General features: G+C 38.0%; 1 protein-coding gene across 6 annotated transcripts in view; it reads right to left on the bottom strand.

The window, feature by feature from the left end:
• The window catches only part of ATP8A2 (ATPase phospholipid transporting 8A2), a 317,425-nt gene that overhangs the window by 201,400 nt on the left and 91,063 nt on the right, over window positions 1–24,962 (bottom strand). For all 6 annotated transcript variants that reach the window (XM_021530648.4, XM_085580332.1, XM_085580328.1 and 3 more), the window contains one exon: window positions 22,008–22,072. In XM_021530648.4, the coding sequence (XP_021386323.3) occupies window positions 22,008–22,072 (65 nt within the window). The remainder of the gene's footprint in view (window positions 1–22,007; window positions 22,073–24,962) is intronic.

The raw sequence follows: 24,962 nt of genomic DNA, 5'->3' as shown, positions 1-24,962 counted from the left end.
CAAAGCCACAAGAAAACTTATAAAAGGTGGTATTTCTCATCAGTTGAGGATACTAGTCTCTCCATAGCTTATTATCATGGATATGGGTAAGTTTCATCCAATTCATGCCCTGGTCATGGAACTTACTCATCTTACATGTAAGATGACACAGAATTAGTAACACTTCTAATAATAACCCAAAACACTATAAATCAAGGATTACAAATGAGGCACTTCATTTTATCAGTGCTTTGTACAACTCTCAACATACTCCTCCAGGAGGGCAGGACTAATTTATAACCTAACAGCTTCATACAGTAAAAAATCATGAATTATTTCTGTTTTTTCCAACTACTTAAAATCGCTGTGTTTTAAAAAAGAAAACCAACTCTTGTTCCTATAGGCCAGTGCAATTAAGCCAAATAAACCAGACCCCATTCTCATTGGGTATATAATGAAGGCCTTCTAAGCAAGCAAGGGAACAAACATTTGGAAACCATGGGGAACTATATCCTTCTGTGGGCAACTCATTACTGGTAACTAGAGTAAAAATCTCTACTTTGATCCCTAGCTTTTACTCCATATTTGACATTAAGGGATAAGTTTCTTTGAGTCACATCAAGCAAGACTAAATCAATCCTTTACTGGAACAAGCCTGATGGAGCAGAAATCAATAGTAATCCTAAGAAAGTATCTCACATCTGTGGAATACCCCTGTCTTTTTTACTGAGTGTTCATAAAGCCTAAATGCTAAGTTTGTCAGGGGCTCTGATTGAAATAGAATATTAGAAACAAATAAAGCAAGCCTTTCACTTAGCCATAATAAACTTGGTTTTCCTTCCCAGGCATAGAGCATCCAGCTGCTCTGGGGAAACCCAAAGAGGCATCTGCCAATCAAACCTTATGGTACTGGCATATCAATTTCCATCAAATATTAAAAATATACAGCTTTATTTAAAAGTCAGAAGGTGCAAAAACTGAAACGTCCATCTGTTTAGCAGCCCTGATTCAGTGGGTTAGTCTAATAAATATAGACACTTCATAAGCCAGTAGAGGACATGTGCACATGCTTAAACAGTCAGTTGAATCAGAGTAACATTATCAGTTTAAAGCTTTACAATGGCTTAAAAACTCATCCATAAGACCACCAAGTGTCAGAGAACAAATATGAGAAAAAAAAAAACCCAACCAGACTGTAAAATGTCAGCTACAGAGCTCAAACTGAAAAAGCTAAGGCGATCAGGTTTCAATTTATTTTATTCTACTTTTAGACCTTTGACATGATGAGACTTGTTTCTAAAAACATGAACAAGTCTAACATAAATGCATTTAAGGGTTAAAGTTGTTACAGTCTCTGTGCTTGAGTTAAATTTAAGACATAGTGCTATATTCCATAATAAACCTATCCCACCTGCTCTTCCTGTTTGTTTTTCCATTTCCATTTTAACAAGTCGCAACCACAAATATAAACCCTAACCCTCAGCAGAGCACTTACTTGTACTACTGCCTTAAAATAAACTTTCAGATTTTATTGTTCTCTGTGTGCATAATTTCCATACAGAACATGAAATAACATCATTAGTTCACTATTATAAATCTTCATAGCAGACTAAATTTGTTGACAGGCAGAAAACAAAAACATCCTGAAGCAGAGTTTGTGTGGTCTTCCCTGGACTGTACACTCAGGATCTTTAACAAACCTTGTGATAGCATGCCTGCATATTCTCACTTCCTAAAATCTCAGGGAAAATCCCTGCTGTGCCCAGCTTTATGAATTACAATACTGACAAACATTCTAGGATTTACCAGACTATTATTTTGTAGGTTAACAGGGCAAATATTAATACTTTTACATGATGCTTGAAGTCAACTGGGAAGGCAATCACAGTTAATGTAATCAGAAACTGCTGATTTTACTAAAAACAAGAGCAGACTCCTCATGCTGTAATAAGAAACATTAGGAATGTTGTATAGGTTACTTAAGCATATTTTTTATGTGTACTGTGTGCCTTTGGATGGCGTTTCTTGTTGTTGCTCTTGAGAGTTTTCTTGCTTTGTTTTGGTTGGGTTTTTCTAGAAGCAGCACAAAATACTGCCCATTCCTTCCCACCAGAGCCTTGGACACTACCAAAAGAAATGTTGGTGTTTGAGGCAATGTAGTATCCAATATAGAACGACAGTTCAGAAGGACTTGCACAAATTGAATGCAGAAGACTCTAGCAGGATAATAACCATTCCCTAAGCTTATTTTACAAAAACAGTGATACCCAGAGAAGAACTGGACAATTATTATAAGACAATCGGCTCCAAATCTCCTCTTTCCTGCCCCACATTTCCCTGGAAAAGCTCACAAACTCACTGAAATTATAGCAGGAGACAGAAAGGATAGAATTTTGGGTAGCCACTACACTTGCGGTTCGCTGTAAGCATACAGCCATCCATGGCCCACAGGGAAAGACATCTCAGGAAGACAAGTCAGTGGTTTGTAGCATCATGTAGACCAGGAGGCATCTTTAGCTGAAGAGAGCCACTCACCCCTGGATCTGTGACCTCTGACAGACATACCCCCATATGGCCAAAATGAGCCTTACATTCTGGCTGTCCACATTTCATGCCCTCTCGGTTGGCGAATGCTGCTAATTCATGCCATGATCATGGGTATGACCTTTATATGGGCCATTCACTTCAGAGCTGGACTCAATGATCCTTCTGGGTCCCTTCCAACTCAGAATATTCACCCTTCTTGAACAGCCATTCCTCCATCTCAGAAGCCCTAAAATGACCCTCGCACAACAAGCTCCTGCAGTAAGAATGTGAGCTACAGCAGTTTGAAGGGTTTTCCAAGCTAACTTCTTCCATCATCCTATAATTAATTTCCAAAACACTAGTTATGGTATAAATTAGGTTATATAAATTACACTGTCTGCTAACTCACTAGAGTGCACTGAAGTGCCAGTTCAACTTGTTCTACCAATCCAAGAATTTACTTTTTATAGCCACTGTCTTCCTTCCCATCCATGGATAATCTGAATCATCAGATGCAACAATAATTTCACTGTGCTGAAAAAAGTGGTTTAAATCAGAATACCAGCCACATCCCCTTCCCTCAGTGTTAAGTGAAAAATATTCCAAGGAGAACTTAAGAATTAAGCAAGGAATCCATTGAAGAATTAAGCAAGGAATCCATTGCATAACCCCAATCAAGATAATGGGAAATTTTTCATTATATCTTCATTGCAACCTAGAAGCTTCACCACATTAAGCAAAATCTTTGACTTCAATCTGCCTGGCTACTGTACCAAAGAGATCTCTAAATACATTTGGTAGAAGCAAATTTACAGGAGAATAGGAATAATCACCATAAAAGCAAGAAAAACTAATGTTTAAACCAAATCTGGCAAAACATATTAGAACTAGTTAAAGCAACACCCCTTGGGCGGAAGAGTCACTGGAAGTGCTTGCCACAATAAATAGCACATATGTAAGAGCTAACCTTGAAATCTAGAAAGAAATACTACTTTCAGAACAGATCCTCACTTTTGCCAATCTTCCAAGTTTGGTACCAAATTTGACTACGTCAGCAAGCTACTTCAATTTCCAAAAGCAAACAGGCAACTTCCAAAGACCTGGTTATAAGGAAGGGTGCAAAGCAAACAGCCAACAAAGCCTGGTGAAGATTACTTCATGTTTACGGCAGTAGTCCAGCTACAGGACTTGTTGTCATGTTCCTCTGTTCCCTCTCTTTTGTGATCCCTACAATTGATCAGTCTTCAAACAGTTGGTTATTTAACTGCTTCTGTGTACTCTCAGAACTTAGCTGGGGATAGAAATACCAATTCAAACACAGTTGCATTTTCTAGGTGCAATGTACCAGCCACTTACATAAACTGACACAAAAGCCATGGTTTATGGCCCTGAAAATGGGTAGTCAAAAACATCAGTAGAATTGAAAATGCTTAGTTACTAACATTTGAATACGTATGGTGTAATACAATCAACTATACAACAACATGGACCACCACATTCAACTCACAAAAATTTTCAGAGAAGCATTTGCTCACTTTCTCAACAATAAGGACATTCTTAAGAGTATCCACAAAACCACTCTTTATTTTACTCTTAAAACCATATCACAATGCTAAAAAAAAATCAAACTTGATAACAGTATGGACATTCATCTTGCTAGGTATGCAACAGATGAGGTAGTTCATGGAGAACAGAGCAGGCTGAATTCCCAAAAATATATCACCTGTAAGGTTTTCGTAAAGCCAGAAGCAGAAATATTAGCAGGGAGGTTGTTTTGTTTACTAACTCACTGAAAACAGCACTATGAAAATTACATTTCTAAAGCTGAATTTTAAGAGTTCATCCCTTCCCTAGCTTTACAGAAGAAGACAATATAAGGACACTCTAGTTGAGAGCCAGGAAAACCTTTAAGAGCCAAAGACTAACTGAATACTTCACTACTTCACATTTAAAAATAAATAATACCAACAATACCCAGTTTAGAACACTTCTAGAATACAGGATTCACTTCCAATTCAACCTGTACACACAAAGCCATTTAGCAAATGGATTGTGGAAGATCAGACCCCAGCTCCATACCTTCAGTTTACTCTTATAAGTAAGATCAAAACTAAGAGGAAAAACTAACAAACAGGTCAATCAACAGCTGTTTGTTCGGTATTACTGCACTGCTCAACCTGTGTCACATGCTGATTTAGATACATAAGAGTACACATATGACTACTACAGTATCACTTCACAGCCAGTCCTAAAATATGTCAATCAAATAACTGTCACAGGTCCAACATGGCAGAACTTGCTTATTAAATAACACCATGATTCTTGATGAATATGATCTCCTACCATGCCAAGAAAAATGGAGGACACAAAAATATTAGATGGGCTCACTCAATTTTCATAGCTTTGAATTTAACTTCCAACTTGAAATTCCTTCAGTTAGCAAAGTAATTTAAAATGTCTAAATACAAATTGTCCTTAATGTGCATAGCAAGTGTCAGGTTATCACATATTCAGACCAGATCTTGCCTTCAGATACAAGATAAATAGATCATACCATATTTTTTCTATCCAGGGGCAGTTGAAAGCACAGACGAATTTGCCCATCAAGAGTTGTAACAAATGCTGTAGAGAACAATTCAAGGATGTTTCCAGTTCTGCAACAGACTTATTATGCAGAAGCCAAGAAACTTGGTTAAATAGGAAAAAAAATAATAAACTCTGAAGGAATATCTGTCCTGTCATCTGTACATCCAGCTCCAAGTGTGTTCTAGATAGTTTAAAAAGAAAAATGAAACAGATCTTTTCACAAACTTCATCTGATCACAGAAAAATAATCACCAAAAGTGTCAAGTCAGATATACCATCTCAAACATATATGCTGTGTAAAGGGGTGAAGGTACTTCAAGTACCTGCAAGATCAGTTCAAGATCATAGCAAGGGAGAGCATCAAAGAGCTGACTAGTCAAAAAATACATAGTGAAGTACTCAAGCTAACTTAACCTAGCATGTCAGGTGGTTGCACACTAAACTTCAGGCTCTCAGTGAAGAAAAAAGCAACATCTTTAATATGGAACATATATGAAGTCTCCCCTGCAGCCTCAGAGCTGGAGAGGCTTTGGGGTGGCAGGAGAAGGAGGGAAGAATTAAAAGCAAAGAGGGGCTTTTACCAAATTAAGAAGTAAAACCAATTTGTTCAAGACTTCACTAACTAGTCATCTTCCACCTTGCAGATTAAATAACACGACAGTGCATGCTGCCAAAAGTGGTGGCCCTCATATCTTAGCCTTTTGAAATAAAACCTGAAGTTTTCTGCAGCATTACATTTTCCTCACATTAAAGAGAGAAATGCTGATTATAGCAGTGGCATCTTAAAAATGCCAATCCTTACTGTAATCATGACTAAAATACCGATTAACTGAAAAAAAAAAAAATCAAGAAAAGTGACAAAAGTCCCACCATTCTCAGACAAAAGAACTGACACCCTAAGTAGTTACCCAGGGCAACATAGTTGCCAAAGGCACCATCTTGAAAGACATGAGTCTTTTGCAATCCTTCTTTGAGTTCCAAGAGGGCAAAGCTGGCAGCATAAGAAACAACTGCAGTCAAAAGGGCAATTCATCAAACGTTCTTCAAATGCTATGGAAGACAATACCACATTTGTTCAGTTTGACATTTTTTAATATTTCTAACTTTAGCAAGAAGCATGTGTATCCTGGGACAATCAAGGATTTCAAATATTACAGCCACAACCCTGTTCTCTTCACACTAAAAACAGCATTAGGCTTATTACACAATTTTCATTTACTCCAGAACTGCTCTATGTAGGTGACTCTGTCTATTGACTTCAATATGTATCAGTTATTTGAGCACAGAACAGTTTATAGTGCACATTAAGATAGTTTACATCTCATACCACAGAAAGCACAAAGAAGAAATGCTTGTTCTGGACACCAAAACATCTGTGTGATTATTGAAATCAACTGTACTCTGCCAAGAGGAAGGAATCTGTTAGTTTTGCTAGGAAGCTAGAATGGTTCAGTCTTTATATTATGATATTTTAGCTTTATTAAATTCATTCAACAGAATGGACTTTTAGTGCCTTCTTTTTCTCTTTGGTATGTAATAATCTAGCTTTTCCTGGAAGCAAACAAAACAGAAGTTCGCTCTTGAAGAAGCTCCTTTAGGAAGTTATGTTTCTGCCAAGTAATTTCTCAGAGATAACAGCTCACTTCTCAACTTGATGGATAAACCTTCAGATCAGTGAGACACAACAACCTTCTGCTTTAGATCATGAAGATACAGCATTCTCTGTTACACTGTCTGAGCCACAAGCTTCTGTGTTGCTGTTTTATGCTGTCAGTACATATCAATGCCCCAAGCAACTGAGGAGAATTCAGTGAAGAAAATAACACTAGTATGTGGACTTACAAGTCAGTCTATAATTTACCCCCTACTGCCCCCAAAAAAGGGGGTACTTTCTCTTATATGAAATTACAGGATGTTTTGACTTGAGAGGACCTTAAAGATAATTTAGTTCCAAACACATTCCCTTGGCTAGGTTGCACAGAGCTCCATCCAACCTGGCTTTGAACACTTCCAGGCATAGGGCACCTGCACCTTTTCTGGGCAACCTGTTTCAATGTCTCACCACCCTCACAGTAAGGAATTTTTTCTTAATGTGTAATCTAAACCTACTATCTTACAGTTTGAAGCCATTCCCCCTTGTCCTGTCACTATATGTTCCTGTAAAATGTCCCTCTCCAACTTTCTTGCAGGCTTCTCCCTTCAGGTACAGGAAGGCAATTAGGTCAGCCCTAAGCCTTCAGGTAGAATGCTTTAAAGATTCAGATCTCTGCTACAGGTATTGGCTTTTTTTAGATACACAAGGTAAAGTGCAAACTATAAATTATCACTATTATACCACCTTGGTCAATATTAGATACAGCCATCCTGACTCAATGAGATTAGAACTTTCCTGAGACAAGGAACAGCCACCAATGCAGCCAGGACTACATTAAAGGAGTTCTATAATTGCTAGTAAATAAGGAATCCATGTTTATTAATGTATAAAAGACTAAACACTAGTCACATCAAAATACAGATGAGATGACAGAGCTCATCTCTCCTCCAGAAGAATGCTATACATAAAGAACGCATAATATTGAGTAGATTGATTTGTACAAAACAGGATTGACTCAAGATGATTTTCTCATGATGCAGTTACCTTTCCAGCATAGACATATACATATGTCAAAACTTGTTCACTATGACAAAATTATTTTATATTTTCAAGTCACATTACATGTGTAGTCTGGAAAAGACAAAGTTTTGGTTTTACCCATTTATGTAAGGTAACATTAATTTGTAAGACATGAAAATAAAGCTGGAAGGACAGAATTTCCCTCTCTAAAGACTAATAAAATTTAAATAGGGCTAGAGAAAGCTATAGCTTCTATTATTTGTAGTCTTCCACTCTTAATTTCCTCTTCAAAATCCCCCTTTAAAAAAAGACCCCAACCACTGTTAGCATTTGTGCATTTAATAGTTCAGTTGAATTGCAGTGTAAGTAACAGAGGCCATACTGCTGTCAGAGCTCATAGCCAAAGTTATTCCCACACTTAAATAAAAGGAAACTGCTTTGAGAATTAAGCCAAACAGCAAACTCTAAGCTACTTGAGACAATCCCAACATACAACAATTGAACCTGTCATATTAGTCTTCCTTTCAGGTGCTTGTGTACTATCAAATCTGTTTCTCCAAGTGAAGCTGAGAAAGTTCCAGAGCCACTGATTAGGACAAGCAAGCTCTGTAATAAAAGTGACTTTTAAATAGGAGATTGCTTTTAACCCAAGTTGTTTGCTTAAAGTCCTGGTTTTGATTTAGAAACAATACATGTATTGAGCAGAAATATGAGAGAACTCGCAGTTCCTGGAATACCCTTTGAGATTTTACTTCCACCCTGACAGCATGACAAGCATCAGAAGTTACTCATACTCCTTGGAATATGTTTTTTTCCCTCTTACCCAGGGCTGACTAGGCAATAAAACAACACACAAAGGGGTTTCCAGGAGAATCTGATACAAGCTGTACTCCCATGATCTTACCTATTCCCCAACAGTCTCTCAAAAACAAAGAACAAATAACCATCAATTGTTCCCATCTAACTGGGATCACTTTGACTCCTGAAAGAGTTAGGTCAGGCTTCCTGCCCTTTGGCAGCTGCTCAATGGTAGGCAGGGTGCAACAGTCCATCCTGGACACTTAATTCCTGGCCTCGGTCCCATCTGTGCCCTGTCAGGACTTGTAATGAAGCAGAGCCTGGCAAGCAGAAAGCAAGGCAGCATTCTCCTGCTTGGGTTGGCCCCTTTGGCAAGCTACTGGAAAGGGGTGCTCAAACCTGACCATCAAGAAAAAACAGCACCTAAATTGCCCCACAAGGGCAGATGAAGGATATAGAACACACTGTACAAGGAAAACACTACAAGTATCCTCAAGGACAAGGGCGTGGACACTCCCACACCTGGGAAACACAGAGGAAGAAGCAGAGATCAAAAAGCTGGAACAGCAAGGATATAGGAAAACTGGATTTTCCCTCATGTCCCAAAACTAAGAGCTCTATAACTCTGCATCCAAGCAGAGGACAGTAGCAGGACTAAAACTGCTAACCTTAGACTACAGGTTTTTAAACTCATAAATTACAGTACTAAAATATAGGTACATACCAGGGAAAGGGAGAAACACTATTGGGTTAGACAAGCAAGATGCTAGGAAACATTCAGGCTAGATCAGAGCAATCTTCACTATCTGAACACTTCTAGATCTGTAGGATCAAATAACTATCATTTAACAACTGAAGAAAAGTAACAGGAGAGCTATCCAAAGCACAAGCACTGGCACCACACATAAATTATGAAAACTAAAGAATTTACTGTTGTAGTATCAGAATACCAGAAATCCAGATAGCTATGTATTTGTTCAGCTGATACAAGACCCATAAACAAACTATCTACAAAGCATTAGATCATGAAATGAGAAAAGCATGACAAAACTATCCAAATGGTTTTATGCATGCCAGACTGTTGAATCTACTTACTAGTTTTGCTCAATAAGATTTGTCTTCTTCTGCACTTTGATTACAAAATTAGTACTTCACAACAGCAACATCAGGTAAATACTTCAAGATTGTCCAGCTTGAACACTTTTGTCAGAGAATGTCTGAAGATTATATTTGCTAATAGAACTCTACCAAGATCAATTCATGCTCAATGCTACTTACCTTCAAAACACCAAAAGAAATGCAATCCTTCTGTCTTGCAATTTGAGCACAGCAGATTACAATGACAAAAGGACAAAAATTGCTGCCCAGAGAGCTTGTGGAAACCCCATCCCCAGACATGTTCAATAAAGGCCAGGTTGGATGGGGCCCTGAGCAACCTGATCTAGGGAGTGGAACACCTGCCCACAGCAGAAGGGGTTGAAACTAGATCTTTAAGGTCCCTTCCAACTCACACCATTCTAGAGTTATATTAAAAATAAAAAGATCTGACAAAGCAAATATAAACAAGCTTTCTTTGAACAATTCATTTTAACTTAACTGGCAGCAGATATGGGAGCAATGACAAACTAGATGTGGCACAGACCCAAATCCCTCCTCCTGCCCTCAGTTCCACCCTTGAAACAAGGCACAGGGCAGGCAGCTCCTCCAGCCCATCCTTTGCCACATGGCACATGAAGAGCCAGCAGCAGGATACAGCCTCCCCTCACCTCCTCAAGTGTCTGGAGAAGTGGGGCCTGGACTATCTAGTGGGATCTATGGACCAGCTCACCTCAGGCAGTTCAGAAGTTGCCACACAATTGTCACTCTTTATACTGAATTTTACTTCAATTCTAGAGCCAAGTTAATTTTTGTGCCTATCTTATAAACTATCAACTTACATCCTATCAACTACTCCGAAGAGACTAGGTTCAATGATGAAATGGAATGGCTGGAGGCTCCTAAAGAGCCTGAAGACTATCTAGAGTGTTTTTTAAATGTGACTATAACATGGAAATATGAAAACATGATAAAACATGAAAAGCTATGGGTTTATAAAAGATGATAAATATCAGCCAACAGTCTGAGATTATTTTAAGCTACTTGTCTCCTTAAATAACATTACCTTCTCAGCACAGGCTACACCCTTAGGGAAGGGTGATGTACATGAACAAGCACACATCTCCTGACAGCAGCTTCAGAGAGGCACTGCTTGGTCATGCTCTGGCCTTGCATCACTCTTAGGTAGTGGTAGAAAAGGAAACAAGCAGGAACAAGGGCAGTTTTGCCACTGGCCTCCTTGAAGATCAAAGGAAGCAAAAGCCTTCACTTGGCTGTTCTCTAGTCATTTTCTTAGTTAAGATTATTTGGGAAAAAATAAAAGTCTTGAGCAATTCAAGCACTTCCAAGTTGTACAGAAATAGAAAAATGGCAGTTGCTAAACACAGTTCTATTTAATACTACATGAGGTGACACTAAAAGGCTATTTGCCCTTGCCATCACATCACAAGTTTAAGGCAGTTTCTTCACCAGCCATAGTTCAGCCAGAACTGAAATTCCAGACACACTGCAAATCTGAAAGATTACGTGTGTTCAGTGGACAGTTTAGTGTCTTCATACTTTCAAACCTACACAGGAGACAACAATCCCAAGTAGTGTTTTTGAGAGGAAAGGTGAGCTGTATGCACTCCAGTGACTGATGAGTTACATCCAAGGACATTCTCTAAGGGCTGTCCTGATGCCAGACACTAAGGACAGCTTTCAAATAACTTCATACAACTATTCTAATAATCTAGAAATTCCAATACTGTATATAATCTATGGGAGAGTTCCCAAACAAATAATTACTCATTGAAACAGTATTAATGTTATACAATCTTAAGGTCATATAACAACTGGTTTCAATAATTTAATACTTTATCTATAAAGCAAAATCCATAAAAGCCTTCTCCCAACCAAGGCAAAAAATGCTTTACTTGGAGCAATGAATTCTAACAAGAATCAGAAATACCAAAATTAAGCGGTTTTTTAGACTGTATACAAGACCCCTACATCTGAGAGATGCTGAGCCCCATTTATCCTAGCCTCTCAAGTATCCAGACACTCCTCCCAAAGCTTACTCCATTAGATGACAAAATTATCATACTCACCTATTAAAAATTCTATGCAAATACACTATTTCAAAAGACAGCACCATAAAGATTTTCAGAGCTCCAATGCCACTCCAGAAAAACACACACTTAAGGTAACAACATTCACAACTCCCAGACCAAAATATTCATACTTGCATCACACAGGCTGCCTTTCTGACTATGTGAACTGAAATATCACATGGGAAATAGGGATTTAGTCACAATGACTTTGGACATTGAAATCAGTTAGGGCAGAACTCCATCTTTTGGAAGACACTAGCAGAGCTGAACAACAAAGGGTATATCGTTAAATAATATGTAGCAGTAATTATCCTGGGCTTGGCTAGTGGTCTTCTTTGCTACAAACACATCTGTACTTTGCTGCTTCGAGCTTCCTTCAGGCCCTAGTTAACCTTTGCTCATAAAGCACGATATGTTCCAAAAATGCCTACTGGAAAAGAATATTGTAACCAGCCAACTGCACATGTGAACCCAAACTCAAGATTACTGGAATTGCATTATGAGGCAGCAGACATGTCTCAAAACTACACTGTCCATTTTTACAGCTGTGTTCAAAGTCTTATTAGAATTAAAAACAAACAAACAAAAATAAAAACCAACATACCCACAAACTACCAACCAAACAAAAAAAACTAACAAAACCCCACATCTAACATTCTTCTTCCAGCAATAATGACAGTGTGAAAATTAATGTGTCAAAACCCAAGTAAGAAACCAGGCAATTTAGCACAGGCTTCTGTGATGAAAACTAGAGGCACCCCAGGACTTTATGGTCACTGATTTAGACAATGCACAGCAGTTAGGCCAGTGGATAGGCAGGGTAACTAATTCCAAGTGCAGAGGTAAAGGTAGTCTAAGTAGGAGTGTTTTGTCTCTCACATTAAAAGATGTGCTCACATTAAATTTTGTTTTTAAAATTATAAGATGTGCTAGATGCATGCTTGGTCCTACATGACTACCACTGTTTTCAATAATACTTAGTTTAAGAATTTCCTCCAGGTGGCTACCACAAGAGGTTGTATTGAAGATTTATGCTCATGGGAGGTAACTCTACTACACTCCTGTACAACATCTACAGCAACAAGTTTTTATTGCCTTCAGCACAGCACCTTAGCTCCCAGTATATTGACAAATAGCAACGATTCCTTCTTGGCAAACGTATTTTCTGACACCTTGTGCAAGAATTTGCTCTCTGATTTGCAGATTTCCTTACTGAAGGTTCATGTGGCTCTTGGATGCTGGACAAGCATGAATCAAATGATCTCTCACAAGATCTACTTTATTTGTAATCTCAAGTAGCTAAGTAATTTCCATTTTTTAAGAAGCTTCACATACTTCCCTCATACAAAAAAATCCCACCCAACAAACTAAACAACCTTCTGCCTTCTCTCCCTCCAAAACCATCACACTGGATTTCTCCACTGCCCTTACTTAACTTCTCAAATCTACTTGCATTAAGGGTTTCAATAAAACTGCTAATATCAGGTAGTGAACCACAGAGGAAAGTAAATCTTCCTCCAGCTACTCTATCCTTTGCCAGACTCCCACAAGTAACCCATTTTTTTATCCCTTCCCCTAGTGGGAGGCTTGTTTATTCCTTGCAGATTTAAAAGCAATGAAACATCAAAATTGACATCTGTTTGTTGGCAATTGCCACTATCAGGAATGACTACATGGCAAAATGCATTTAGAGGCCACAGGGCAACCCATACATGGGTTAGTTTTGTTTGACTTGAAATTCTCTATAATGTATTATAAACTGGGGCTGTACAACACCCCTTTCAGAAAAGTATTATTTGCAATTCATCTCTATATAAAAATTGACAAAGTTTAAATTTAGCTGATCCTAGTTCTTACAACTGAAATGTTCTATTCTCATATACAGTTAGTGCAGAAATTTCCTGGACATCCACAGGCAGCTCAGGATGCAAGAGTACCTCTGCTGCTGCACTGCTTGCATCTCACTGCTTCTAGTTCTAGAAAGAATGGAAACAAATCTTACTTTTGTGGCCTTAATTGTTGCCCAGCAAAGATCCTGGTATCCATTCAACTGAGAAGCTGGACACAACACCTGATTTGCTTTCATCATGACAGCTTCCGGCATTTTTTTTTTTTTTTAAAGATAAAAATATAAAGAAAGCCCTAGGCAAGCTTCTCTTTTCTAGTCAAACAAACACCATTCCCTGAAGTGAACAGTAACTTTTCAAAGACCTCTTTTTCCTTGAGTTTTAAAAACACACTTAGTTTCCTATCAGTTTACTCAATATATCTGAAGTTTTTATTAAAGTTTATCTAATAAATATGATACCCACTTCAATTACTAAAAATAATTGTAGTAAGAAAACACCACAAAATCAGCAAGATTATGTTTCTTTTTTAAAATTAAACCACCACAGTAATTTCCCTAAAGATTTAGTTATATAATAGATTTCTTTTATTAATATTTACTAAACCTATTAATTCTGTCTATTGAACTGCAGATTTTATCTGTCAAGCTCTGGACAGAACTAGAAATCCCTTGAGAATCTGATAGTATTAAAACTACTATAGACAGACAAATTAAGTTTTAATAACTTGAAAAGAAAGCACAAGTTTTCAAAAAAAAATCAGCCAGTTAAGTTGTGAACCCATCCCCCTTTTCCTTATGTTATTTACAGGTAAGTTGTGAAATATTAATTCTATAATCCAGACAAATATTACTATACCAGCCTAGATCTTACAAAACCCCTTAACCATTATTTGGCTTTATTCATCTACATTTTCCCAGAGTTCTACTAAACTCCATATCCAAAAGCACATGCACTGCTGACCTTCACCCCTGCACCCCAAGGACACACAATTCTTGAAGCCAGACAACTTCAGTCACCATTAGCCCAGCAAATGGTCCCCGTTATACCACAATATTTGATACATTGTCTTTCTACACATAGCTGAATCTTCTTGTTTCATTAAATTCTATACTCTAGCTACAAGAACTTGAATTAGTAACAGACACCAAGTTCCTCAATCTTTCAAACCAGTCAAAAGATTCACTGTGGCTAGCTTGAAAATCCGAAGAGCACAACAATACGTAGATACCACCAAAACTCAGTACGATGGAAGCTTCAGGAGGACACTGAATCACCTCAGCTCTGACTGACATTCATTCCCAAAGCTCTCCAAGAAACCATTCTACTCTAGAAGTTCAGCACTGTGATTTTTTAGGCCCAGTTGGAACATTGGTTATGATTTGGGAATTAGCTGGTAATTTAAGATATCCAAATCCGTTTTGTGATTGTAAACACTAAAGATGTGTAGAGGGTAAGCTAACTAGAAACACTTAGTAAATATGAAAGAGCAACACTAATCCTCTAACATCACTATGTCAGTTAAACAATAGAGATAGTGAGAAAATGCACTTTGACACAGTCTCACATTAAAAAAAAAAGCTTACAACATAATAAAAAAGTTATATAAAAAGCCTAGCGATTTCCACAAGATTCCTTGTGTAGAGTAGATTGGTTCTACTCTATGCAGAAGGCTAAAAAGCAGAGGGAACACATACTTAGGTATTAAATTCATACAGCTGCAGAACTGCTTAATTCTAGTTTCTGACAGACCAGTCAACCCAGAGAAATTCTGTGGGACATTTTCTAGCTTCAACCAGATGCAAAAGATCTTTTTTTCCTTAATTCTCCTGTGAAGGAAATGTATTCCTTTATGTGACTGATGAGAAGGCTTGGAGCAATCAAGCTCCAGTTGCAAGAATGATTCTCTAATTATTATGAAAAAGGAAAGAATTTTTAAAAATTTGTTTAACAAAGTAGTAGCAAGTCAATATTATGGGAAACACAAAAGTAAGACCACAGATACCTGTATCTCTGCTTTCCAAATACTTGCTCACAATACACCCTGTCACCCTGAAGAAGTTCTCTACTATCCTCATTAAGTTAACACTGCAGATGAATAAATCGTATTGCTTTAAGTTGGCTCCACACCAAGAAAGGAAGACTGCTTATTCTTAAAACCCCCAGACAAACTTGCATGAACAAGAAACTCCTCCAATGAAAGCAAAAGATCAGATACAAAAGTATCTTGAAGAAGGACTATTTAGTTCTTGTCCTTCAATACAAAAGACGAATCTGAATTCTTTCTACAGATGTGCAGTATTAACCATGTCAATCAAGAGGATTAGTATCCATAACTCATCTATACATCAGACACCAGCTTCATCTTTTTCCCCTTAAAACAGACCATCATGCTTTAATATCAGAAAAACCTGCATTTCACGGGGTAGCATCTCATTAAAAAAACTTGTTTAACACTTGATTACACATCCTTATATTTTCATGGTCTCTTGTGCTTAACAGAAATAAGCACATCAGTATGCTGCAGAGAATCCCATCTTCAAAGCCAGCAGATACCTTCCTCAACATCCATGTGAAGCCAGACTTCTATTGTTATGCACACAACAGAAAACAGATCTGGATAATACTCTGTGATCATCTATTGAAATAAGATCATCTATTGAATTCATCTATTGTACTCATCTATTGAAATAAGATCTTCACATATGTGAAGATCATCAGCAATTTTAAGAGAAATAGTGTTTGTTTCCAGTAATTTTCCTCTAACATACGGGAACTCTTACAAACAAGACAGCAAATTTTAGCTGGAATTCAGGGAGCATTGAATTCCTCCTTTCTATTTGTATGTAATATGATCTATTCTGTCCTATAGCACAGACAAAGCATTAGCCCACATCTGCTAAATACCAGCTGCCTAAAATCATCTCTTGTCAGAAATGACCGCTATTACAACTTAAAATATGGAAGGAAAAGTAACTTTGAAAACAGTGTGTTTGGGTTTTTTAAAAGCATTCTCCAGCCCTCCCACCCCAGTTTCCACTTATAGAAAGAAGAGGCATTTAGTAACCTTTTCTTAGCACTCCTAAGGATCCTTGTATTCCTTCAGGTCCAAGTACCCCCACTTCACCCAAGCCAACTATCACAGTGCCAGAAAACACTAACAGAAAAAACAGAGCCACAGATAAGGGAGAACAGTCATTAATGAATTCTGAAAAGTAGGATGAAACAAAAATATGAGCCCAACTCATTCACCGCTCACAGCTCAAACCTATTAGTATTACTTCCTGAAAAAGTGGTAATCTAATACTTAAGCTACACAGTCCTGTGTATACTTAAACCTACAGGTCTAGGTAACACCAATATTCTTTCATTTATAATTCTACATAGTACACTCAAATCAAAGCAGCTTTTCGTACAAAGAGCTGTATATTTTCCACATCCATACAATTAACTTTCTATGCAGATTAGCAAATACCTGGGACTATGAAATATCCCATTTGTTCCTCAAAAATAAACAAAAAACCACTAAAACCCTTCTACCTAACATTTTTGAAGACTTATCTGATTACTAGACCCTGTTCCTTATGTAACTACTTATTAGCTTGATGTATATTTCTAGACTAAGAAAAACAGCAATTTGAGCAATAGTAAAAGCTTTGTACAATGAAAAATCTATTCCATCCCTAGTTTTCCTAATTAGCTTCCTCCACAAATTCCCAGTGGTAGACAGAAGAGCTGATTACAAGTCCAGGCTGAGTAGTGACTGGATTAACTTAGTAGCCACCAGGCACTAGAGAACTGCTGCAGATGCCCCTCTGAAGGGGAGCTGATCCTTGGCTCAAACTGAGCTTGCTTACTTTGACCAGTTTTCCAGAATATTAACTTAGTCTAAATGCACATGGGCAGATGATAGCAGAGGAGATAAAAGCCCCAGCCCTCTCTCTAGTGCCACACACAAGATGTAACCTTCAAAGCACCTACATGGCATTAGCAGTACCAGGCTTGTTCTTGTCTTCCCAGCAGTACCTACATACCTTATTATCTTTTAGTACAGCTGAAGCACACACAGTACCAATGCTTTGGAGCATTTGAAGTTTTAGGTAATTTTTGTTTTAGTCTGAAAAGCTGACAATATCTTTAGGTCCATTCTTTGGGAACAATCAGCATGACATCACTGACAAGGCATAGACATCACTGCTTCTGCAAGAAAATCATGATCCCAAAAGCAACACCTTCAAAGTTTCCCAGAGCTTCACTGGCAGGGTCTCCTGTAATTGTGCTTGAGAGTTTGAAATATAGATTTACACAAAAAACTTACAGGGTGCATATGCTGAAGAAATTCTGTAGGTGAAGGTAACCCTTTCTGTGTAAGACATAATGCATGCAAATCTTTCTGAGAAGTCTAATACAGAGGACACTACTCTAAGTATACTCTTTGCTCAGAGACAAATGCGCTGATAAAAACAAATTATTTTTAAATGCCTTCTGCTCATGTTGCTGTCCCTTACACAGTCTGAGTTCCCAATGGTTATTAGAAAAAGTTTTAGACAATAACCCAAAAAACCTGCTATTTCTATCGTGTGGCTAAGTCCAATGACCAGGTCAGAGCTTTACTTCTTAAAAGAGCCATGATTCCCAGATAATATCAGATCTACAAATGTATAAGTATTTAAATACAATGGATAATGATGCCTGCCAAAGATGTCCTTATTTTTAACTCTAAGATGTATGGGAAAGAAATGTGCCAATTACAAATGAAGATCATGAAAGCAATTGAATAAATCTAATATTCTCAAGGTTAATAGATCTTCCTTACAGAACCTTCATAGCAATGTTACCCTACAGAAAAGCTAAAATAAACTAACAACAAAATAACCAAGTTTTCCAGGCCCTCACTCTTCACTGCTGGAATATAAAACATAACTGTATGTAAAGCTTCCCTGCAGATACTAAGACTATTTGGGCAGTCTAGACACTGACTATGGTTGACAAATTACACTGTGAAACCATGCTTATTTTTTAAGAATGCTACAAAACACCATGGTGGCACAAACAGGTGCATCCCAACAGTGAAGCAGACAAAAGGTATACCTGAACAAGTGGAAAAGCAAGGAAGGCCAGCTTCTGCTTACACTTTTAGGCATATCTTATCAAGAGACACCAGCATTGAGGGTTCTTATACAGGAGCATCCATTTGCTGTTACTCACATATCAGTGTATAACCTAGGACTGTCATTCCTAGCACTTGAGTTCTGTAGAACACACTCACAGTGTAGCTTCTTTTACAGCAACAAGACTGCTTGCTTTACAGCAAAGTACTACCCACAGCTTCAGAACACCTCCAGTGTTGTCCCTCCACTACTGTGAAATACAATTACATGTGATAAGCAACTGACAGAGATCCCAGCTCTTCCTTTTGCAGGATTTATGGGGAGGAGCACACACAGCTTTCCTTGGCTGTAATATCGCCTCTCTCATTAGAGATTTTCCAGCCAGGGGCTCTCTGGTCATACAATTTCCCTTCTTCAGGTACCCTGCTCACTGCTCCCACAACTCAAAATTCTACAAGATGCCAATAAAAGAATTTTTTCCAGGTTAAGAGCTGCACAATAAGACTTTATGGTGTTCCAATTTAATTAAACAGAAACTGAGTCCAAGAATCACACTCAAAGTAAATCTCATGCTCAAAATATTCTCATTTCAAAAAGCTCCATTAGGAAAAGAAAAAACAAGTGAGTAAATGTATGCATGTGGTACAGTCTACAAGGGATAGACATTTGCAGATTATTATGCTAAATTTTGAGAATTCAGCTGAATCAAGATAGGGATTAGTCTTTTATATTCCCAGGAGTTCTCTGAAGAGAACAGAAGTGATTGATTTTTTTCCCCTGAAGTGTATGATTTAGAAAAAAAAATTATCTCTCAAAACCAAGCAAAGGCAGTTGTTCGATCACATCTCACCTACTGCTGCATGCCAAGGAGCAGAAGTGGGAGGGAAAAGTCACACAGGGACTGCACAAAGGGGGAAGTGTATCAATATTTAAAAGCTCTAAGCTCAACTTGGATCTTGTAAAAACTCATTTTTAGAATTAATAGATTTCAAAGGTGGAATATATTAAATATAATGCTACAGAATTTCAATGTGAGAACCTTCGATTTTAGGCTCAGTTGAACAGAAGTCAAAATTTCTGTTAGAGGCGCAACACAAAATAAATATTACTATGGAGACCCCATACTGAAAAATTTGCAATAAAAGTACTTAAAGACACCTTAGAGTGAAAGAACTAGAGGCAATTATTAACAAAATATAAGTTTTGTATTTAAACGTATATAAAATCCAATTCTACATTAAAAATGGCAGTAAGAGTACTTTGGAGAAAACCCATAGACTTGAGATGGAAAGCAAGAGTAATGCAAAGCATTTTTGATGCCCCAGTTCAGAAGTTCCACAAGTTCGTACTCATGCTTTAGAAAAATATAGGTTATCTGAACTAAAGTATCAGTCACCTTCAATATTCATGATGTATCATATGACATTTTCTTCACTTGAAACACCAGCAACTATATATATATATATATATATATATATCAATAAGGAGTTTATTTTCTCATCTGATATGCCATGGCTCTCCATTTCCTTTTTTTTTTTCCATAGAACTATAGAAAAGTTATAGTTGAAATAGACCTTAAAGATAATCTAACTCCAACCCCCTGCCATGGGCAGGGACAGCTTCCACTTGACTAGGTTGGCTCAAAGCCCCATCTAGTCTGCTCTTGAACACCTCCAAGGATAGGGAGTCCACAGTCTCCCTGGGCAACCTTTTCCAGTGTCTCACCACCCTCACAGTAAAGAGTTCCTGGCTAATATCGAATCTAGACCTGCCCTCTTGCACCTTAAAGTCATTCTCCCTTGCCCTATCACTACATGCCCTTATAAACAGTCCCTCTCCAGCTCCCTTGTAGATCTCCTTTGGATACTCTGCAAGGTGCTATAAGGTGTCTCCAAATCCTTCTCTTCTCCAGGCTGAACAGCCCCAAATCTCTCAGCCTGTCTTCTTAGCAGAGGTGCTTCAGACATCTGGTCAACTTTGTGGCCCTCCTCTGGACTCATTCCAGGAGGTTCATGTGTTTCTTGTGTTGGGAGCCCCAGAGCTGAACAAAGCACTCCTGGTCAGGTCTCACGAGAGCAGATAGAGGGGGAGAAACATCTCCCTCAACCTGCCAGCTGTGATTCTTTGAATGCAACCCAGGATGCCTTTGGCTTTCTTGGCTGTGAGTGCACATTGCTGGGTCATGCACCGCTTTTTGTTCAAACAGCCCCAAATCTTTTTCCTCAGGGCTGCTCTCAATCCATTCTCCTCCCAGCCTAGACTTGTGCTTGAGACTGCCCCAACCCAAGTTGCATTTTGCCTTGTTGAATTTGACAAAGTTCACACAGGCCCACCTCTCAAGCCTGTCCAGATGCCTTTGGATGACATCCTTTCCCTCCAGTGTGCTGACTGCACCACACAGCTTGGTGTCACAGGCAAACACAGTGGAGGTGCATGTTCATGTTCTGAAAGCTTCACTGGTTTTTATGCTTACTGACAAATTTCCAATACCATTTACAGCTGGATTCTGTAACCAAAGTTTTCTACACACAAAGGTATTTGAAACACATCAAGGCAACTGGAAAATAACACTTCAGCCAGTAATAATTTTGGCAGAGCAGTGTTACCCTCTTCAACCAGATTTGCAGATATCCAGTAACTCCTCTGGTAGTCCAAGACACAGGCTTTGCATCTCCCACCCAATCCCAACCTGCCAATTCTAAACACAAATGTCAGATGCTGCCTGTTACAGGTACTTTCATCTGTCCTAAAAATACTTCTAATGGAAATCAGATATTGAAGTGATATCCAATACTGATATGGACATTGAAGCAGAAAAAATGGAAAGATACCTCCTGGGAAGATTAATGTACAAATATATGATTTTTCTATTTAATTTTGGCATATATATGCAGAGCATGGCAACCATTTGCAGAACAATTTTTATTTTAGATCTCACAAGCTACTGTACATAGACAAGCTCACAATGCAAATGTGGTTAGAACTGTTCCATGCAATACTGAAGGTAGAAAAAAACCAAAAAACAAGTTTTCTTCAAACATTACTCCTATATCTATACCTTAAAACTAAGGTAACTATTTTCCTGATGGCATGCTGTAGTTTTTTCCAGTTTTCAGCAGAATCAAACACATGCACCTAAGAAGTTGCTCATTCTGAGACTTCAGATTGATTTGCACAGTTTGTGACTGAAGACCTCTGGAGTACACTTTACACAGTACACCTGTGTTTTAGCATGAACTGTTTATCTTGCTACCCCTAAGGGTAAGCAAGAGAAATTCAATGTGAAAGCCTGAAAACTTTCCATCTTGTTAGCAACACCTCCTCCTGTCAAAAATTACATCAGAATTTGATTACTTACATCTAGTGAATCTTCATTGACCAGGATGAGAGACATACTCTGTGAAATGAGTCTGCAAGAGTATCCTGCAGGAGGGGAAAAAAAAAGACAATAAAATAAAAATACTTACTTTTTGGAAGGCTAGCTAAGGTTCAAGTTCAGCCTTAAGATAAGCATCTATACGTCAAATGACAATTTCTTTTTTGAGCAGTTACTCCTATCATGCAGACTGCTAGAAATTTTGGTATATAGGACATACTTCAACATGACAGATTTACTAGAAACACAGGCTGCATTCTATCTGCGTTTTCAAATACATCACTTGAGATGTTTTAATTAAACATAACACTGTGTGAAGTGGATGCAGTAAATATAGCCTATAGCCCTACATGAATTGTTTTTAAGCCTACATGAAGGCAGGTTTGCCTTCAGCACATTACAGGAACAGATCCAAATGTACAATTGCATCTATGCCAGATGACTGGAAGTGCACACATGTTCTCAGTTGATACTACTCTGCTTCCTTAGCCCACACAAAGCTTACATGAGCATTTTTTTACTCCTGAGTGTTCAGTGGGGAAGGTCCTGAGCTTCACCAAAAAGCACAGATCAGTGACACTCACAGAGCCCCTACCAACTCCTATAGACACAAGGTAATTGAACTACATTATTCTTAGTGTGGGACTGGGACATGAAAGAACAAGAGCACTCAAAAGGCAGTTCTGTACATTTCCCAGGACACCAAAATTCAAAAACTCTCAAGACAGAAAAAACCTCTCATTTTTATAAAAGTTTATTTATAAATAAACAGGTTCATTCTGTTCATATTAATGGCAACAGACAAATGCAAACTTGCATCAGACTGACCCCATCACATTATCCGAAAAGCTCATGCAAGTTTACTTGGGATTGACAGAGTGATGTCAGCTTCATAAAATAGCAGAGAATTAATTTATTTGAAGCACACACCTTTTATTGCTCATCTATGCTACATGGGAAAAGGAAATCCAATAAAAGTATTTTTTTCTATTTTTTAATAGAAATTAATTACAGCAGCTTAAAAATTGCTATCAAATAAAATGGGGTCTTGGGAAGTCTCTTACTTTTATTAAATGGAGACTGGAGGGTATTGGAGTATAAGACTAATGTCCCAGTAAAGAACAACTGCAAGGCTGACAGGTTCAAAAGCTGAACACCACAATCACCGTAAAAAGATGAAGTACCTCTTTCCATATCTTATAACAGCAAGAGAACCACTGAGGCATGAAACTATCTGTGGGATTCTTGATCCCTTACAAAGGCCATATTGGATCATCAATTGCAATGCAAATAATTTCCTCAGGCTACAGAGATTTTAGAATTGGGCTAGTTTTGTAGGTATAATCCAGGGTTAACATGTCTGCAGTGTGACTCTTGTAAGGAAAGTAAATCCCTCTCCTTCCTTTGAGGAAGACATCTTGTATCATAGCCAGGCACTCTCAGGCAGCAGGTTTGATTACCTGCAGAAGTTCATTTTCTCCTCCATTTCACAGCTACATAGACTATTAATATCAAGTGCAACCTTGCTAATATATGTTAACGAGCCTAGGTTTAATTTCTGCTTCAGACAACAATACAGAATGACACTGAACTCCTATCTGTTGGGAAAAGGATAAATATGTTCTAACAGTGCACAGCCTACAACATGAAAGCTTTGCAGACAGCCTCTGATTCTGCCTGTGATCAAATCTTGGATGGTAGTACAGAACTGAGCAGAAAACCTCCAACAGTTACAGACAGAACACTGACTTTTTTCTCAAGTCAGTTTGCCATTTTTAAAAGTTAGTTCCAGGCTGGGGAAAAAAAAAACAAACAAACAAACAAAAAAAACTTGCTTATTTTTGTTGGGAAAAAGAGAATATTACAAATTTAATTACTTCCTTCCATTAACAGGGTTATTCTTTCCCTAGGCTAAAGCAGTCTTGTGCAGTAGGCTGTTACAAATTCAGCATAACTAATTCAAAAGGATTTTCTAGTAGCATTTGATTATAACAGCAGCTGCAATAGTGACCTGTTATTTCTAAACCACTGTTCACTGCTTCACTTTACCTCTTCCAAAATGAGCAAGATGCCATTCTAGAAGTCAAGCTGGAAGAAAAAAAAATGCTGTGGAAAACAGTTGCTCTGCTGTGCATCTTGGAAATCACAGACTCAAAAGAGCTTATCCTGCAACTGAAGCTATTTTGCATCTTGCCATCACATTAAACAAAGATCAAGAGTGGAATAGGAGAATGTAAGTCAACACTAACAAGGGTTTATAGGGAATCTATACATTATGTACAATTTCAGAACTAAGATGATGTTAAAATATAGCACTACTATAAAGCAAAGTAGCTGGCAACTGTAGGAGTACAAATAGTAACTTTAAAGCATTACTAGAAATGTCTTAAGCTTTGTAATAGTTTTGTAATAGTTATTACTGGCAATACTAACATGGCAAACAAAAATGCACTCTAAGGAAAGTATTTTTGTCAATACTTTTGTCTGAGTAAAATAAGATCAACTGCTGGTTCAAAGTCAGGTATAATATGTCAACCCACACCTGTAAGTTGATATCTAGCTCTTTTAAATTAAAGTCTGACTAAAAGTCCATGAAGCAGATGAATCAGCTACTTCTGGGACTTATTTTCCTTCAAGTGTCCTGGGAGAAAGATTACTTGAACCAGAGTTCAAAATCATAGCCCACAGGCACATTCATACTGCAGGCATACAGAATCCAGCATCTGAGGGAAGAATGATTATCCTCTGTGTTAGAGAGGGCACAAATGCCCTGTTCAAACTTTGCATAGTGATACAGGCAAGTGTGCTGGTATGGCTTGCCTCCCAAACTGAAACAAAGCACAGCTCACCATGAAGTATTCTTTTCTCTGAGCTGGAAGGATAGAGGTCTGATGGATGCCCTGTTAGATGGGTAAGCAATCGGCTGGATGCCTCCAT

Source organism: Lonchura striata, chromosome 1 (assembly GCF_050655825.1).
Source record: "Lonchura striata isolate lonStrDom1 chromosome 1, ASM5065582v1, whole genome shotgun sequence".
NCBI classification, from domain to species: domain Eukaryota; kingdom Metazoa; phylum Chordata; class Aves; order Passeriformes; family Estrildidae; genus Lonchura; species Lonchura striata.
Note: the sequence above shows the minus strand (reverse complement) of the source record. Positions and strands in the feature narration are given on the sequence as shown.